This window comes from Pristis pectinata, chromosome 20, assembly GCF_009764475.1.
Source record: "Pristis pectinata isolate sPriPec2 chromosome 20, sPriPec2.1.pri, whole genome shotgun sequence".
Taxonomy (NCBI): Eukaryota; Metazoa; Chordata; class Chondrichthyes; order Rhinopristiformes; family Pristidae; genus Pristis; species Pristis pectinata.
Genome location: NC_067424.1, coordinates 3115653 through 3136117, shown reverse-complemented (window position 1 = coordinate 3136117; position 20465 = coordinate 3115653). Strand labels below are relative to the sequence as shown.

At 40.4% G+C, this 20465-nt stretch overlaps 1 protein-coding gene across 1 annotated transcript in view; it reads right to left on the bottom strand.

Moving 5' to 3' along the window:
• The window catches only part of sort1a (sortilin 1a), a 69850-nt gene that overhangs the window by 24613 nt on the left and 24772 nt on the right, over positions 1-20465 (bottom strand). Inside the window, exons 3-9 of the mRNA XM_052034664.1 lie at positions 19901-19960; positions 16389-16462; positions 14358-14460; positions 10458-10622; positions 9068-9141; positions 5917-5966; positions 4239-4366 (exon numbers count right to left, since the gene is read on the bottom strand). Of these exons, the coding sequence (XP_051890624.1) occupies positions 4239-4366; positions 5917-5966; positions 9068-9141; positions 10458-10622; positions 14358-14460; positions 16389-16462; positions 19901-19960 (654 nt within the window). The remainder of the gene's footprint in view (positions 1-4238; positions 4367-5916; positions 5967-9067; positions 9142-10457; positions 10623-14357; positions 14461-16388; positions 16463-19900; positions 19961-20465) is intronic.

Genomic DNA, 20465 nt, shown 5'->3' with positions numbered 1-20465 from the left:
TGTGAAAATGCATGATAAAGAGTTAACAGGATTTTGGACTAAAATCCACATTTGCTAAGGATTTTGCTTTTCTACAAGATGAAATTTAAGACAGAGTCATCGTACTTTCAATACATGCTTCTAAACATTACAAAGACAAAAGTTCACCCAAAGTATGATACAATATACCACCGTGTCCACCTTATTTTAAGGTTTACAAGAAAACATGTTTGCCTAGGAAATAAATTTTAAGATGTGCTAGTATCGATTAATAAAGACTGTTTCCCTTTTAGAACAGGTTGACAAATGGAGTTTTGGTTTGCCACGACCAGTTATTCTACCATAATGGAACTTAAGCTAACTCAATGCTGGTTTAACGTCGCAGTTATACTTGGATATATTTGAATGAACAGAGTTGGAGCTACATCAGGTCCTTCTGAGTGAAGGACGTGCCAAGTATGAAGTCAACTGTCAATAAATAAACACTTCATAATCAAGGTTCCAGTGCAATGAAATATGCCTCAATTTGATTCAATGACCATGATTTCACAGAAATGCCAGCAGCATTAACAGATACCCATTTCAGTTTTCCAATATTAACATTCGGGGCATTAATGGCTACGTGAGGCAAATTCAACCACAGTTTTATAGTCAAGGGCATTACTCCAACAAGGTTCAGCCAAAGCGAGTCACTTAGTAGCACAATATGTTTAGGATATAATCCTGAAGCTAGATTTCATGATGAAACAGCATAGCCCTGACAATGCATCTTGCAAAACTGAGCATTTTCTGAAGTATGCTTCATTATGAACAATTATTGATAATTATACCTGCAACTGATAAAAGGATTGCATAATACAAAATGACGACATAAAGGGGCACTGTATCTGAACAATTACAACTCACTGGTTATGTTGGACAGTGTAGCTTTACTTTTGTTTGCTAACTGCTTTCATTTCTGAAGTAACAGTTTCAGCATGGCTGATTTAAACACTAGATGCCAAAACTGATAAATGGCATTTAGTATCATTCTCTTCTCCCACATGATCTTCAGTACACACCAGGGTCCTTTCTGACCACAGCTCCACGTGCCCAATAACTTCACGGAGCACACAGGCCAAGTAGTTAACTAAATGGTACAAGCTGGACAAATTCTATTCCCAGACAATACCAATGTCTATGCAGCAATCTTTGCAAAATGAAATGATGACTCAACCAAAAATAAATAATTACAATTTAATAACTGCAATGAAGATCAGGTTAACAACTAATCACATTAAAATTTCTAGGATACTTAGCTTTCAAAAAAAAAGTGGAAAAGGAGGGCTAGCACAGAAATAAGGTAAAAGAGCAACAATCTTAATTGGAAAAATCTAGTGGTTAGTATGGGTGGGGCTAAGAAACAGCAAGGAGCAGAAAACAATGCTGGGTATCATTGACACATCATAGTACAACAAGAAATTAGAGGCACAGATAAGCAGGGGTAATAACATAACTTAGGGGAACCTTAACCTACACAGTCAGGACAAATTAAATTAGTAGCAGTAACATGGAGGACAAATTCATGGAGTACACACACACACACAAAATGGTTTCCTAGATCTGCATTCAGTGTAGCCAACATTGGGGAGGGAGGGAGGGGGTGAGAGGGGAGAATATACTTTAGACCTACTGTTATGCAATAAGGAAGAATTAAGCTATAGTCCTGCAGTTAAGAGGCCATTAGTGAAGAGCGATAATATAATTTTATATTAAAAATCAAAATTGATTTAGTTCAATCCAAAAATCATAGTCTAAATGTAGGCAACTAGAAAGCTGGTACGAATTGAGTACAGTTGAATTGGAAACTACATTAGAACATTTGACAATAAACAAGCAACAGCAAACATTAAAAAATTAAATATCCTTTTAAGGCACAAAAGCCCTACACGAAAAAATGGTTCAACCATGCCTAACAAGTAGCTACAGCATTAAACCAAAAGGAAAATGCTTGTTAACAACAAGAGTAGCAGAACAGTGAAAATTTCAGATTTCTAAAGGACTGTCAAAAACAAAAAATGAAAGCAGAACAAGAACCATCAAGAAACAGAAACAGTCAATAAAAGCTTCTATAGACTTGTTAATGATTAGCAAGTTTTAATTTTGGTCTGTTACAGACCATGACAAGAAAAATTATGAGGCAGAGATAAGGAAATGACAGAATTAAATATTACATCTGACTTCATGGAAGATGACAAAATACCTCCTGTAAAAGTGTGAAGAATAGGTCTAGAAAGTGAGGAACTATAAGAAATTAGAAATGGAAAAAATATATTAGAAGAACTTAATGGGACTAAAAGCCAACTCCCAGGTCCCAATTGAATGCATCCCGAAGTTTTGAAAGACATCTTAAAATTTCATGGATGCTAGAAAGGCTCGCACAGATTGGAAGGTGGTTTTCAAAAAAAACACTATTTAAGAAAGGAGGGAGAGAGAAAAAACTGTGTCTGATATTAACAGGGAAAATGCTAGAACTGATCATACAAAAGCAGGGCACAAAAGTAGGATTGGGCAAAGTCAGCATAGATTTATGAAAGATTTGTTAAATATTTTGACCCTATTTTCTGACACTGCAACTAGCAAAACAAGCAAGGACAAGCCAGTAGAGTAAACAAAATTAAGGCATATGGGCAACATATAAGCATGGATTGAGTAGTAATGGAAAGAAAACAGTAGGAATAAACAGGCCATTATGGGATTTAGGAGGGCATGACAAGTGGGGTGCCATAGGATTCGTACTCTGCTCCAACTTTTCATTCTATATCAACCACTAGGTTGAGGGGAGCAAGTTTCCCAGTGATACAGAACTGGCTGGCTGGCTGTGCAAAATGCAATGTGAATGCAAAAGAGGCTTCTGAGGGATACAAACAGGCAAGGACATGGCAGATGGAACAATCTGGAAAAATGAGGTCTTTCACAGGCAAGGAAAACAAAATGTCCTTTTTAAAATGGCAAATTAGACCAAAGTTGGTGTACAGATCAATCTGGATGGTTTTGCTGAACAATACACTGGGCCTTTGCTGCAAAACAATTTGAATATGAGTAAAGAAGTTTCACTGCAATTATATAGGGCCCTGGTGAGATTTCATCTGGAATATTACATATAGGTCTGATCTCCCCACCCAAGAAAGAATGCACGTAATAAAGTGAGTGCAACAAAAGATTCACCAGACTGATCCCTGGGTTTTGTCCTGAGGAGAGAAAACGACAACTGGGCGTACACTCTGGTTCAGAAGAATGAGGTGACCTCACTGAAAAATACAAAATTCTTAAGGGAATTGACAGGGTAAATGCAGGGACAAAGTTTTCCTCAGGTACAGTGTCCTGAACCAGGGTTCAGTTTCAAAATAAAGGGTTGGCTATTCACACCAAGACGAGAAGAATTTTCTTCACCCGGAAGATTATGACATCAAACTCGGTACAAAGCTCATGTTCTACCGGGCTATAGTAGGTCCCCTACTCTTGACTTACTGACTACCAGTAACACTCAAGAGCACTGGAGATAACACCAGCAGTCTCCACAAAATCCTCCCAGCCCACTGCCAGGATAAGCAAACTAACATTAGCATCCTCTCCCGGCCAACATCCCCAGCACCAAAGTCCTAATTATAGTCAGGTGCCTCCATGGGCAGGCCACGTTACTTGTGTGAAATAGATTCACTATTCAGAGTTTGAAGACAGCAAGAAACTATTAGGTGGACAGAAAAATATGCAAAGATATTCTGATCTACTCATGGAATACCCTGGCCACAAATGCACAAAACATAGCAGCATACTGGATGCCATTGAGAATGAGACCACTCATCAGGAGCCTACAGAAGCACATCACTTCTCAACTACCCTCCCATCCCATCAATTGCCTCCTTCCCCACTTATAGTAGATCTACAGGTCCCACATTGCCCTCATCAGTCACTTCAAAACCCATAAAACTGGAGTGGAAACAAGTTATCCTTGATCCCGAGGAACTGCCCATGCAGCAGCTAAGGGACTGATCAGACTTTTTCATTATTCAGGTCTTTTAAAATGGAGCGACAATATTCCACTGCACTTATTTACCAGTGGTGATGAGCTGGCAACACATTAATATTCCACAGTTGCATATTGCTTGGGAAAAACAAAACATGATCCAGCTAGGAGGAGGAAACTAAATCTTTCCAAAGGCAAATTAAAAGTGTAAAAACATTATGCATTTGTGAAAAAAAACTACATGAATCTTTACCTTATCTGTCATAACTGAAGCAAAGAGGAAACTTCCTCCTAGTCCAAATGAGTAAATCTTTGATGCAATGGTTTTGAATGTATTTCCAAAATCATCAGTTCTTTTAAGCTCCAACAAGCCCCTTGCAGCTGCAAAAAAAAGTGTTCATAAGTTACTAGCACAGACTCCTGGCTTTAGATTTACCAGAATATTTAAATCAACATTTTGCATAGCAGTAACAAATACAAATAAGCTCCAGTTTATTTAAACAAAACAAAAAGCTTTGTATTACAAACTCTAAAAGCTGTCCACCCAATTAAAAAATCTGCGATGATTTGAAACCCAATTTGAATAGAACACTACCCGAGGGTTAACTGTGATTCGGCAAACTACCGACAGCCAATGTTGCAAAAACAAAAAAATCAGCATTCACAAAAGGCACAGTAAAAGAAAATAAATGCACATGGTTATTACTGATGGATACATTGATTCTGGTACCAACAATTTTGCTCATCAATGAAGGATCGAGTCAGTTCCAGGCAGGAGGTCTACACAGTTAAAAAGACCACCTGCAGTTAACTGTACTCATGAATACAAACAAGAGACTTAAGACAGATGAAGCAAAATTGAATATATAGAAAAAGTTGATTACTTCTACAAAAAAAATTTTTTAAATAATGCAACATTTGATTTCCCTTTAAATGGCACTCAGAATTTTGTCCCGGTAACTCAACCAACAAAATTGACCAAAGGAGACTTGCTCTTCTGTGACCTCGCATGTTGAAGAATTTTTTAAAAACCGTGCTGCGAGAGCCTGCTTACATTTTCGCTGTTCACCATTTTATTGGCCACGAAGACCGATGGAGCCATCGGCCTAGTTTGAAAATGGAAGCAAGCCACAATTTCATTCGAACCAATTCCCTGGGCAACACCACAACTTTCATACCCAACCCCTGCTTAATGTGACGATTAAACTTCCCATCTCTCCCTAAACAAGCTACTGTCCACCAGACAGGAGTGGGGATGGTGTGGATGCTGCTTTGTTGATCCTGAACTGGGCAGTTATCAGTGTAACCAGGTCTGGAGAGTCATCAGAACCACTGATCGCTAAAGACCTGGTCATTATCACAATGCTGTTTGTGGGAGCTTGCTTTGAACAACTTCTTTGTTGCATCACAACAGTGACTGCACTTTAAATATTAGGTGTAAGTGCTATAAGAGAGAGGGGGAAATTTAAAGGAGGTGTGCAAGGTAAGTTTTTTTCCCTCTTTTGTTTCAATTTACACAGAAGTGGTGGGTGCCTAGAACAGGCTGGCAGTGGAGCTGGTAGAAGCAGATACAACAGCAACATTTAAGGGGCATTTAGACAGGCACATGAACAGGCCAGGAATGGAGAGATAGACCGCAGGCAGGCAGTTATGCAATTTAAATTGGCATCATGGTTGGCACAGACATCGCGGGCTGAAGGGCCTGTTCCTGTGCTGTACTGTCCTACATGCTATGCAAATCCTAATCTTTCAGAAGCATAGCAAATGAACTGTTAACAGATAAAAACCATACCCCTAAAAACATCCAAAAGGAAGAGAAAAGTATAAGTGACCAGTGTATCAATATTACAGATTGAATTATGAACCAAGACAGAATAATTCAGGAGTAGTAATGGGAAGTGGGATTTAAGTGCATGGAAGAGGTAACTTACTACAAGATCCATTTGGGTGGGTAGTGAAGAAAATTGTATTTTTTGGTCCCCTGAGGGGAAAAAACAAAAACAAATTAAAATAATGCATGTTATACAGAAGGAAAAAATCTTAAAGAAAGGCATTAAGAGTTAATTTGTAAATAAATCAAACACTGCAAACAAAACCTTCTTGGAGTTTTAAATATTAACTACCATGTCATGAATTGGTTTATAAATGGGATGGATTTTAGTTTTTTCCTGTACATTGGATCAGATACATGGGAGAACTTGCTACCATCAGTGAACACTAATAGTTTTCCTTTATTAACAGTATTTACTAATAAAATGTTTCTGTGCAAAAGTTAATGCAATGATCACAAGGGTGCTGTCCTGGTTAACTGATCAGTCAAGGAGCAAACAACAATACTTCCATGTTTTATAAATTACATAGCCAATAGCAATCCAACATTTCACAAATGCACCAAGATAAATAACTCAATACACCACGATTAGACAATGACATGCATTGCATGTTTAGCAGACTTTCAAAGAATTAAGAGATCTCCATCAATAGATCAGATCAGAGCTCTACAGTCCGGCCACATCTAGCTGTGAATAGTGGCAGATGATCGAACATAACAGGAGGAGCAACAAGAGACCGCAGTTGCTGGAATCTGGAGCAACAATCTGCTAGAAGAACTCAGCAGGTCAGGCAGCATCTGTGCGAGGAAAGAAACTGTCAACGTTTTGGGCTGAAACCCTGCATCGGGACTGCGAGTGGAGAGGGGAGATGACCAGCACAGAGAACAGGAGTGGTGAGAAAAGATTCCGAGGCGATTGGTGGACTGAGGAGGGGTGTGAGATGACAGGCAGGTGGTGCCAGGTAGTGGAGGTGGGGTTGGGAGACAGTGGCAAGTGAATGATAGATGGAGGCAGACAGAGGGAGAGGGGAAAAAAAGAGAACAGGTGGAGGAAGGTGAGGGGGGAGGGAGTGTGAAAGTTGGAGACGGCTACTGGAGGGAGATAAGCAGGAACACAAAACACTACCAGAGCTGGACTCAGATAAGTAAAAGGAGGCGAGAATGGGAACCACGAGAGGGGAGGTGAGTAGCAGTTATGAGATGGAGGCTCCAAGAACATCCCATCCTCAGTGATGGCAAGGTGCAGGAAGTGACTGTTTTCGACAATTAGGTTCAGGCAGAAGTACCAAATGGATGATCCACTTCATCTTCCTCCAGAGATCCCCGTGGTCACAGTAGCCAGTCTTCAGCCAATTCAATGCATTCCGCATGATCTCAAGAAACAGCTGAGAATACTGGATGCAGCAAAGGAAACAGCTAACATCCCAGCTGTAGTACTGAAGACCTGCACTCCAGACTAGTTACAACACCAGCATTGAGTCACACAGTTCAGAAACAGGCCCTTTGGCAAATCCTGACCAAAAAGTGCCCATCAATACAGAATCTCATCTAGTGTAGTAGTTAGCGTAATGCTTTACAGCGCCAGTGACCCGGGTTCAATTCTGGCCACTGCCTGTAAGGAGTTTGTACATTCTCCCCGTGTCTCTGTGGGTTTCCTCCGGGTGCTCCGGTTTCCTCCCACATTCCAAAGATGTACAGGTTAGGAAGTTGTGGGCATGCTATGTTGGCACCGGAAGCGTGGCGACACTAGTGGACTGCCCCCAGAACACTCTATCGCAAAAAGATGCACTTCACTGTGTGTTTCGATGTACATGTGACTAATAAAGAAATCTATCTACCAGCAATGTGGAAAATTACCCAAATATACTGTTCACAAAAGAGGCAATTCCAAACCAACTAAATTATTGCCCAGTCTACTCAATCATCAATCGAAGATGCTGTTGACACTGCCATCACGTGGCATCCCCCCCACCAATGACCTTCACCTCAAGGCACAGTTTGGGTTTTGCCAGAACACGACTCCAGAACTCATCACAGCCTTAATCCAAATCGCAAAAGTGAAGTCAATGTGCATCAAGGGGGAAGTGCTCTAGTTATCTGAATCTTGCCTCACACAAAAGGAAGATGGCTATTTTTTATTGATTGAGATCAATAATCCTGACCTCGGGATATTTGCAGGGGCTCTTCAGACCAGTGCCTAGGTCCAACCATTCTCAGCTACTTCAATGGTCTTCTTTCCACCTTAAGGTCAGATGTGAAGATGTTTGCACTATGTTCAATTTCTTTTGCAACTACTCAAAGAAAAAAATAAAGCCGCCCATGCTGCATGCAGTAAGATCTGGACAACACTCGGACTTTGGCTGAAAATGTCAATTAACATTCATGCCACAAAAAAAAGAGTACCAGACCATCTACAGCAAAATGTCTAAGAAGCTACAAAGTGTCTAACTATTGATCAGAAACTCAGCTGGATTAGCCATAAGAGCCAGGGTCAGGGACTGGGTATCCTGCTGCAAGTGCAGCTCCAACCACACAAACAGCAAAAAACCATAAAACCAAGTGCATACGGTGACTGCAGTGTGTACTCTTCAAAACTGACTGGAGTTACTTGTCCTACAATATCTCCCAAAACTACTACCTCAAACCATCAAGAACAAGGGCTTCAGGCACACGGGACCACCATCACCTGCAGGTTCCCCAAGTTACACATTATCCTGACTTGGAAATATATTGCAATCCCAACATCATCACTCTGTCCGAATCCTGGATCTTGCTCCCATCAGTATAGGTTCAAGGAAGCACTTCACTACCATCACCTACTCAAAGGCAATTAAAGATGGACATTAAGTACCCAAGAAAAAATTGAATAAAATTGAAATGATTTTCCTTTTCAAAAAATTTAATTCAAATTCTTCATTCTCAAATCTCTCTATAGCTTCACATCCATTCTATTACTGTTGTCTCTTTCAATCAGTAACCTTCAGTTCTGGCCTTAGAGTCTCTTCTACCCCCAATGCAAACTGAAATAAGGCCTTTAAATGAAATTCTTTGGAACTGCCTTCATAAGCCACCTTGTTATTTTGCCTCTCTATTCTCCAACCATTAACTAATTTTTGTAGTTGACTTTCCATTTTACTTTTATGGAGAGCTTGGGCCATTCTGAACTTGAAAATGGTACCACATTAAATGAAAGCTCAAGACTAATTAATTACTCTTGTCACTAAGATAACTACTAGTCAAGCTTTACTTACCACTTAACAAGGCATACGAAGTCATGAATTTTTTTCCACGTTTCACCAAAATCGGAAGAAAACCACAACACGTTCTGGAATATTATTGAATAATATGTCAGGCAAAAAAAAACATGGATTGCACAAATCAGTGTGTCATGGGCATACATCGTGCAAAAATGTTCTCACTTGTATAATGAGATAAACCTTTAGATTACCAGCACCTACATTTCAATGAGAGTTTTGTTATGTTTAAACATTCCCAACTCAATGACATAATTCTGTTTGTTGTGGAATGCACAAAACAAAACTGGAATCTTTTTGGCTTAAACACTGGCTCTCTACTTAACTCCCACTATAGGAATAAATGATACTAGAATACTCCAAATGATGATAACTAAAAAGCAGCAAAAGATGGATTAAGGGAGAAAAAGTGGTCTTCAAACAAGGACATTGCTTAGGGTGTGACCTTATCAGGTCATTAAAATTGTTTTAGTCAGACTTGCAGTATTCTATTTGCTTTGTTGGAACATTGAGTAAAGTTAAACAGGATCAGAAACTCTGAACTTTCTCTTTTGCTAATTTAACTGCAATTGCGCAGGATTTATGTTATTAGTTTCACTCTGCTAACAATACATTGCACATTTCAATAATGAATTACATCTGTCAGTGTTCACTTTTTTGCTAAGCTATTTTTCCTGATTAGTTTTTCATTTAAATTTTAAAACTGCAGAGTCAGGTTGCTGCCTCCAGGTTTCAACATTTGTTGTAAATGAGAATTGAGAATGCAAATTAGAAACAGAAGTTTGATTGATCATCCTTCAGAAATAGAAACAAACGAATGTTAGAAATGCTTAGCTTCTGCAGAGAGAGAAAACAGTTTCAGGTGTAGTGGTTAGCGTAACGCTTTACAGCGCCAGCGACCCGGGTTCAATTCCGGCCACCGTCTGTAAGGAGCTTGTACGTTCTCCCCGTGTCTGCGTGAGTTTCCTCCGGGTGCTCCGGTTTCCTCCCACATTCCAAAGACGTACGGGTTAGGAAGTTGTGGGCATGTTATGTTGGCGCCGGAAGCATGGCGACACTTGCAGGCTGCCCCCAGAACACTCTATGCAAAAGATGCATTTCACTGTGTGTCTCGATGTGCATGTGACTAAAAGATATTTTAATCTTATAAAATAGACGGTGCAAGGAAAAGCATAGTGGAATGAAATGCCTTGGTCCAGAGGGAAGTGCAAATAAGAATAAAAGAACCCATCTGAAAGTTTTGAACAACATTGATTCCAGAAAGCCATGAATGTGTCAAGTCAAAAGATGCTGGTATTATGACAAAATTCGCTGTAGAAGGCTAAAGATGTTGCAGAATATTTCACAAAATAAATCAACAAATCATTTTCTCTTCTGGTGTACTTACATCTATGCTTAATGCCAGCAGATGTTCAGAGTTCTTTGAATGATAAAGGATTTGCAATAGTGGATGGAAAGGAAGGTTTGTGGGGACAAAATTCTTTCCAAAATCATTTGATCTAAATATTCTTCCCCCACTACTCTTTCCAGAAACATCAGCTGTGAGGATCACCTGAAAAAGGAAGGAAAGTGTACAATCAATATTTAACATCCATAACAAAAGTTATATTTAAAATGCAGATCAATTCCTCAAGTCATTTTTCAATACTCTCCACAGTACTGCAGTCAGGATGACACACTGGTGCAGCTAAATCTGCCGCCTCAGCTCCAGCAACCAGTTCAATCCCTCGGTACAAGTGACAATAATAAATCAATAGCAATACCACTGCAGAATGTGCATGTTATCCCTGGGACCACGTGGGCTTCCTCCCAGTGATCCCAAAAGTATGCAGGCCGGTAGTTTAGCTGGCCATACAAAAAAATTGCTCATTATGTGTGGGCAAGTGGTAGAATCTTGGTTTATGGGCCGTGTAAAATAGAACAATATTAATGTAGGATTAGCATAAAATGAGTGTTTTATGGTCAGTGCAGATTCAGTGGACTAGAAGGCCTGTTTCTGTACTGTACAACTGAGCTTTGAGAACATAATATAAACAGTACAGTACAGGAAAAAGCTCTTCGGCCCATGATATTGTGCTGAACTAATTAAACGAACGGCACGGTAGCGTAGCGGTTAGCGCGACGCTATTACAGCGCCAGCGATCGGGGTTCGATCCCCGTCGCTGTCTGTAAGGAGTTTGTACATTCTCCCTGTGTCTGCGTGGGTTTCCTCCAGGTGCTCCGGTTTCCTCCCACATTCCAAAGACGTACGGGTAGGTCAATTTGGGGGTTTAAAATGGGCGGCGCGGACTCGTTGGGCCAGAAGGGCCTGTTACCATGCTGTAAATAAAAGATTTTTAAAAATTTCAATGTCTAACTAAACTAATCCCTTCTGCCTACAATGTCCATATCGCTCCATTCTCTGCACATCCATGTGCCTAAGAGCCTTTAAACGCCTCTATCGTATTTGCCTCCACTACCACCCCGGCAGCGCATTCCAGGCACCCATGTTTAAAAAAACCTGCCCCGCACATCTCCTTTGAACTTACTCCCTCTCACCTTAAGTACATGCCATCTAGTATTAGAATTTCCACCCCAGGAAAAAGATACCAGCTACTTATTCTATCTATGCCTCTCAATCTTACAAACTTCTATCAGGTCTCCCCTCAGCCTCTGCTGCTCCAGAGAAAACAACCCAAGTTCGTCCAACCTCTCCTCATAGCACATGCCCTCTAATCCAGGCAGAATCCTGGTAAACCTCTTCTGCACTCTTCAAAGCCTCCACATCCTTCCTGTAATGGGATGACCAGAATTGAATGCAATTCTCCAGATGCAGTCTAACTGGAGTTTTATAAAGCTGCAACATAACTTCCCTTGTACTCAGTGCCTCAACTAATAAAGGCAAACATATCATACACCTTTACCACCCTACCAACCTGTGCAGCCACTTTCAGGGAGCTATGGACTTGGACCCTAAAATCCCTCTGTTAATGGCAAGGCCCTTAACAGTGTTGATGTACAGTGTACTGTCCCTTTACATTTGATCTCCTAAAGTGCAACACCTCAGATTTCTCCACCCATATCTGCAACTGATCTCTATCCTGCTGTATCCTATGGCAACCTTCTCCACTAGCCACAGCACCACCAATACATCGTCTGCAAGCTTACCAACTCACCCATCTACATTTTCATCCAGGTCATTTATATAATATCACAAACAGCAGAGGTCCCAATATGGATCCCTGTGGAACACAAGTCATAGACCTCTAGAGAGGTCCACATTAATTAATAACATGCTGATGGAACAGCAAGCTGCAATGAATAGCCACAAATTTATAAAAGCAAATTAGTACATCTTCATGAAGACATTTCAAATCAATCGAATTCTTATAGACAGATGTACATCCAATTGAAATCCTAATTTATTCAACGTGACAATGCTGCAGTGTCTTTTGTGCCACTTCCCCATTCATACACGAGGTCAAACATTTCACTACCTTTACTGCAATTTTCACCTTGCTCTGACTTTCACACAGCCCATCACTGACTCCTCCCTTTCTGGAGGTCTACCCCCTTCTCCAGGACAGGTTAGTGACCAAGCTCCAGAGTTACTTTGATTTTCCCTCCTCCCTGCTTCCTCCACAAATTCCATTCCATTTTCTGTTTGTCCAGCTCCAATGTTCTGATGACAAAACTTTCTACACCAGTTCTTCTGTGGGTTCATCCCAATTCCTTCACTGTGACTTCCCCACCACCAGTTAATTGGCCCACAATCACACCTGCTCCATTTTCTACATTTTCCCTCTCACTCTGAACAAGGGCAGAATTCCCCAGTACTCAGCTTCCATCCCACCACTTTCTCCACCAGAAATAAGTTTCTCCACCAGCACCTACTCTCAGCATTCCAAAGGGACCACTTCGTTACTCTCTGGTTTGTTGTTCCATCTCTGCCAAACACTCCACTTCCCACGAGATGCAACACTTGCCTTTTCACTTTGTCCCTTGCCAACATTCAGGGATCTAAATATTCCTTCCAGGTGAAGCAGCAATTCATCCACACCTTTCCCAAATCAGTGTATTGCCTTTGCTACTCAGAACATGGTTTCCTTTCCACTGGAGAAAGGCAGGATTGGGTGCCTACTTTCCACAACACCTGAAGGGTAACCCAGAATTTCCAGCTGCCGGTCACTTTAATTCTCTATCCCACTCTTGACTTCTGTTGCAAATGTATAGGAGGCCAAGGACAAAGTCCAAAGCAAGCTCAAGAAGCAGCACTTCATCTTCCATCCAAAGACACTGTAGTCCTTGGAAATAAAAACTTAACTGAACAATTTCAGGTAGAAACTGTGTGTCACAGCTGATTAGTTTTGATGCAAGGTCTTTCACCTGTAACATTCCTAGTTTTGCCTCCTTCAACAGGGGCTACCCAATCTGCTGACTATTCCAACATTTTATTTCAAATCTCCAGCCACTGCTGCATTCTGTATCCTAGTTCCAGAGCCATTTTTATCTCCAATACTTTTCACCTCAATCTGTTTACATTCCTCCATACACATACATTCTTACCCTCTCTTAAACGATGGCAACAGCATGCATTCCCTGGACGATCTTGGTTTCTGCCCTATCCCAGACATTCAAGTATCCCCTCCACCTTTCCCCATCTCTGCAACTTCTCATTTGTTCAGTTCTGACTCAAAACACTAATACTTTCTTTCCAAAGATGTGCCTGATCTGCTGAAGATCTACAGGATTTTTTGTTAATGCTAATCTTTGATGAACAATCATGTGGCAAAACAAAAAAAATGCTTTGGTAGTGGAATTGCAGAGACTTACTGGATATGCAAGCCAAGTTAAATGGCACACCTTTGATACACAAACACCATGCAATAAAAATGGTTGTTTTCTCATTTCACAGTTGAGTTACTACTTTAAAAATCTTTTTCCACTTTTAAAAGTCTTCCTGTATCAATGGACAATTAAACAGCTCACACGTGCCTGATCTAGTTCTTCACTAGAATTTTTCTGAACCTGGGTTTTGGGAAATGGAAGATAACAGCCCAAAAAGATCATTTATAATAATAGGAACAAGACATACTGGTGCTAACCACACAGAAGGGACAACATCTGTAGTTTTGCAGGAAAAAAATCCAGGGCTGTCAATCCAAATCTTGACTGCAGCAGGAGGTCCAAAATCAAAATACATGAAAAATTTAAAAGCAGTAAAGGTGGCAGTATATTACAATATCTTGCTGTGGTAAAATTATAAACTCTACCACTTGAATAGATCTAGCAATCAAATAAGATTTACCTTTCCAGAGTTCTCAGGACCAATAGCAATTCCAAATTCAGTACGAATGAAAGTATTGTTGATGAGTTTTGTAATATCGGAGTAGGTCTTCCCATAATTATCACTGAAAGAAAATTTAAGTACAGGATACCAAGTCCAGAATAAGTAAACAATATTTGAAAATGCCCAAGAGCATTTCATCAGCACATTGTACCAACATTGAATCCTAGAAGATTAAGGACATTATAAATTAAGAAACTGAAGTATTCTTCATGCAAGTACAGACCTAAAGTGCAGTGTTCTTCATGAGGCTTGGAAGTCCTATACAATTGCAACTTCCTTTTTCTTATATGCCATTTCCCTTGTAATAATGGCCAATATATTGCATTAGCCTTAAATTCACTCATTTAGGGTATATATAGTGAATTTGAGGCCAATATAACATGTTGGCCTTTATTGGGCTATTTACTATCTGTATTAACAACTTAGATAAAAACAGGCAGCTAATGACGCAAAACTAGATGAAAAAATATGAGTTATGAGAATTTGCAAGTTGGCAAAGAGGTATAGACAGAATGAGTACAAGGCAGCAGTGAATGAATTGTGGGGGTTGTTCATTTTGATAGGGAAAGAAAATTCTTCAAACATTGAAAAATCAATACATGTTGGTGTACAAAGTGGTGTGTGTCAAAGTGCGCTAACTCACGAGTTATAAACATGCAGGCATAGCAAGCAATGTAGTATGAAGACAAGAATCTGCAGATGCTGGAATCTGGAACAAAAAAAAATAGAACTCCGGGTCAAGCAGCATTTGTGGAGGCAAAAGTTGTAAGTTGATGCTTCAGGTCAAGACCTTGCATCAGGACTGAGGGGGAAGGGGGAAAGAGGAAAGATCAGTAGTATATAGCAGTACTGGCAGGAGGAGGGGCAAGGTGGAGGCTGGTAGGTGATGGGTGGAGCCAGATGGAGAGACATTGATGCACAGATGGAACCAGGGCTACAGAAGGAGGTGACCAAAAGGGAGAAATTTATAGTGTATCAACCTCGAGATAAATCTATCAACCTCTGCCTTGAATATACTTTGGACAGGGAATCTAAGGAAATGGGGATGCAGTGAGAAAGGTGACCTGGTGACAGCAGATCAGCTGGATCTCATTGAATGGTGGAGCAGGCTTGAGCCTTTGGCATTCTCAGCCAGCAACACCACTATTTGTTATTCATTTGCAACTTCAAACACGCTAGACTTTTTCTGAGTCCAGATGAAAGGTCATCAATCTCAAATGTTAATGTTTTTATTTGCAGAGGCTGCTTGATCTGAGCATTTGCAGCATTTTCTGGTTTTACTTCAGATTTGCAGTTTTTTGCTTTTCAATTAGACCATTCTTATTTATGACACAGCCTAGTTCACTGCTTCCCTTCTACCAAGGAAATTTTAAAATTATCAGAGAGATAAAGAATTTAGATAGCTCCATGTTTCTATACTCCAAACTAAGTACTGAAATTATTCTCAATGTAATTTGGCTTCTATGGAATTACCATAGAACCATACAGCACAAAACAGGCCCTTCGGCCCACCATGTTGTGCATGCATACAGAGGCATACAATTTGGCAAGCATGGTATTTCAGAATACACCTCCATATTCTTCCTGTAAACCTAACAAAAATCCAACTTCTGAATGCAAGCATTCAGATTACAAGGTACTGTTGAAAGTTTTTTGCTAATTGAATGCCAGCATAGCTAATGTCAGATCAAAGTAGCAGGCAAGAAAGGAAGAAGAATGAGAACAACAGAATAATCAGAGCTGCTCTTCAGGTAAATATATAGCATGCTCAGTTGCAAGACAGCCACTATTGCTACTCCTTACCTGAAAAAAAAAACAGACATTTTTCAGGCATTCCCAACTGAAGCAATGCCTATTAATTTCCCCAAACTAGTTTCCTCTAATGGGAATTGTTCACCAGACCCTCAAGTTCAAACTGTTCGAAGTAACCACCTTGGTTGTTTCAAATTTCCATTTCAAAAGACATTGAAAGTTGAAAACAAGTATTACCTTCTGTACAGCTGCGATTGTCCAAAGTGTTTTCCCAAGAATGGCAACTGAAAAGTTGTTAATGCCAAGAGCACCTGTGAATGAAAAATAATTAAATAAATTTAACCACATGACTGAACTCCCCACCACGCCAGTACTGACTACTTAGAATCAGAATCAAAGCAATTTGTATCCCAAAAGGAAAACTTTCACATTCACAAAGGATGAGAAAAAATGTTATCCAATTGAACTTCCATTTCCTAGTTTTTGGTTTATAACCCAATACGTTACTAACTATCATCCCGGTACCCAAGAAAAGGTGATGTGCCTTCATTAATGGCTCTGACATCCACCACGAAGTGCTTTGAGAAGCTGGTCATGGCACACGTTAACTCCAGCCTCCCAGACAATCTCAACCCACTACTGCCGAAACAGGTCTATGGCAGATGCAATTTCCCTAGGCCTACACTCATCTCTGGAGCATCTGAACAGTAAAGACACCTATGTTAGACCATTGTTTATTGGCTACAGCTCTACCTTCAATATTATAATTCCAAGCAAACTCATCCCCAAACTCCTAGACCTGGGGCTCAACACCTCCCTTTGCAACTGGATCCTTGACTTCCTGACCGCAATCAATGAGGATAGGCAGCAACACCTCCGCCACAGTTATTCACACTGGTGCCCCACAAGGCTGCGTCCTCAGCCCCCTACTCTACTCCCTGTACACTCACGACCGTGTGGCCAGATTCTGCCCCAACTCCATCTGCAAGTTTGATGACGACACCACCATAGTGGGCCACATCTCAAATAATGACGAGTCAGAGTACAGGAGGGAGATAGAGTGCCTAGATAGATGGTATCATGACAACAACCTTTCCCTCAAGGTCAGCAAAACAAAAGAGCTGGTCATTGACCAAGAAGGTGGGGGGAGGCAGCGCACACACTCCTGTTTACATCAATGGTGCTGAGGTCGAGAGGGTTGAAAGCTTCAAGTTCCTCGGAGTGAACATCACTAATATCCTGGTCCAACCACGTAGACGCCAAGGCCAAGAAAGCTCACCAGCGTCTCTACTTCCTCAGGAGGCTAAAGAAATTTGGCATGTCTCCTTTGACCCCACCAATTTTTATCGATGCACCATAGAAAGCATCCCATCTGGATGCATCATGGCTTCATATGGCAACTGCTCTGCCCGGGACTGCAAGAAACTGCAGAGAGTTGTAGACACAGCTCAGCACATCACAGAAACCAGTCTCTCCTGCATGAACTTTGTCAATACTTCACTGCTTCGGTAAAACAACCAACATCAAAGACCCCACCCATTCCAGATAGTTTCTCTTCTCCCCTTTCCCATTGGGCAGAAGATACAAAAGCCTGAAAGCACATACAAGGACAGTTTCTATCCTGCTGTTATAAGACTATTGAACAGTCCCCTAGTACAATAAGATAGACTCTTAACCTCACAATTTACCTTATGGCCTTGCACCTTATTGTTTGATTGCACTTTCTCTGTAGTACACATTGTTTTCCCTTGTACTACCTCAATGCACTGTTGTAATGAAATTATATGGATGGCATGCAAAACAAGTTTTCCACTGTACCTCAGTACAGTGACAATAATAAACCAAATGCAAGTCCAAGACTCCAGAAATCAAATTTCTGCTTTTCTCAACTAGCCATAAATTCTAAAAAAAACAAAGAAATTGCTTTAAAAATACCAAGGCCCTGAACTGCACAGGACTTCACTGACCACACTAGAAGATGCTTCCTTCAGGAAGTTTGTACTGGAAAATCAGCTTCAGGTGGTCCAAACCCAACAGTGAATCACAATGCTTCCCAACCAAAACTAATAGGAACAGCTTTCCAAAAAAGAAACTACACTAAATTCATAGCTCCACAAATTCCAATAAAACATTCCTTATACAGTCCCCAGTTAAGAAAGTTCCCTTTTTACAGATGTCCACAAATTGATTTTGTCCATAAATCAGAAAATACACAAAAATCACTATAGGCAAACCATACCTCTACACTACTGTAATCAATGGGATCAAAAGCAAACAAAACTGATGAGAAACAATTACTAAACATGGAGAGGGAGGTGAACTTGTTTTGCCGTTCATAGGAATGAACATTTGTACACAAATCAGATGGAGTGAGCTCCACAAGTTGGGCATTTGTAACTCAGGGACTGCCTGTATAGAAAGCTGCTCAAGGCCTCAGGGGACCTTAACACAGATTAGAAAATGAAACAAATCTTCTAACAAGATTAAATGGGTGCAATTAACTATTTAATAATGCGGCTTGGAAATCAAACCATTCAGTAAAGATGGCAAACTGTCACTGCTTCTGTAACGCAAGAACACAATTTATTTTAAAATAAAAAGGCTAGGGCTTGTCAATTTATTGTACAATTTTGCAATCTGGTGTCGCCCACATTGAGATATGATAATACGGTGCAGCAAGCCTGCAGAACCAGATTTTCCAACAAGGATTCACATAGATGGGACTTCCTTTTGAACAGGAACATTTAATAATTGTTCTGATATTCATAAACACAATAGAGACAGCAATCAGCTTTATGAACTTTAGGAACTTCTATTGCCTTCAAAATCTTCAAAGAAGTACAATGATAAAGACAGTAAAAAGCCTCTGCAAAGCTGGCAGAGGTGGATAAACCATGCCCACACATCCCCACCACTTTGTGAGCATTCAAGAGAAAAGGTAAACCAAACCAGGTCTGGTATTCAATTTTTGTTTCAGTGGATCCCTGCAACTACAGACTGCATAGTTGTGATTTATGAAATTTGTTCCACAGAATGACGACAAACATAATGGTAACACCACGTATCAGTTACTAAAATGTGGAAGGCACCCACACTTTACCTGAAAGACTTTCCACATTTGGTACTTGTCACCACCTGCAATTTGCAGTCCAAAAAAAAATTGTCTGATGGTCAAAACACCACATAACATGCACAAATTTTGTTCAGATACCTCTACGGTAGCCAGAGCAATATATTTTCCATACCAAAAGCAGATTGCAAGGAAGATTGCTTTATAGTACTGGTGACCCTGTGTTACAGCCATTTGGGTTACAGAAATTTGCCCTGACTGCATTCACAAATCACTACCCAAAAATCTGAGATATGGCGTACAACTCATCCTTACAGAATTTATGTGGGCAAAAATGTGTCACAAAAAGGTCTGAAATCATGCTAAATAAAAGATTACTTTAATAACACATTTCAGCCATCTAATACCATAATAAAAGTGTCAACTTGTATATTGATTAAATCTAATCTTTTCTTTCTCATGTTCAAACAAAGTTACCTGGCATTCCACAAGATCTATGCACATGCTCTGGAGAACTAGCTTAATGTGAGACGTTTAAGTGTTTTGTTTAAAATAGCTGCCCACTTCTTGGAAATTACTTCTGTTTCAGCATAATGCTAACCTTTGAGGTTACAAATGCATATAATGGACACAAATGTGCAAACAAAACTAAGGAAAACACAGCTCAGTTAATACTTACACCAGTTCCGTCACCAACCCATGCCAATGTCACAGATCCACTCAGGTCCACAAACCGATACTGCAACAAAAAAAAGTTTAGGACTTTTATTGCAAAGAAAAAAAATGTCATATTCTGATTTGTATTCATATGCTGGTCTCATAGTAGGTCTCACCACTATCCCACAGCACCAGTGACCCCACTCAATCCTGCCCTGCAGTACTATGTGGAGTTTGCATGTTCTCCCTGTGACCATGTGGATTGCTGCAGTTCCCTCCCACATCCCAAAGCTGCACAGGTGAACAGGTTAATTGGCTACTCTGACATTACCCCTGGTGTGAGCAGTAGGAGAATCCAGGGGTGGGGGGAGGGGGGTACTAACATTGCAATTTTCACCATGCTGTATCTCAGTTATGAAAGAGTGGTGTACTGACATGATATTCAGATTGGCAACCCTCAGACTAGACAGAACTCCCAGGCAGTGTTCTTAGCAAGTGTGCAGTGCATGCAGAACTTTGCACTCTTGTATTTCAGCACTTCAACTGACCAGTTACAATCACACTTGATATTACTAAACATGTCTGGC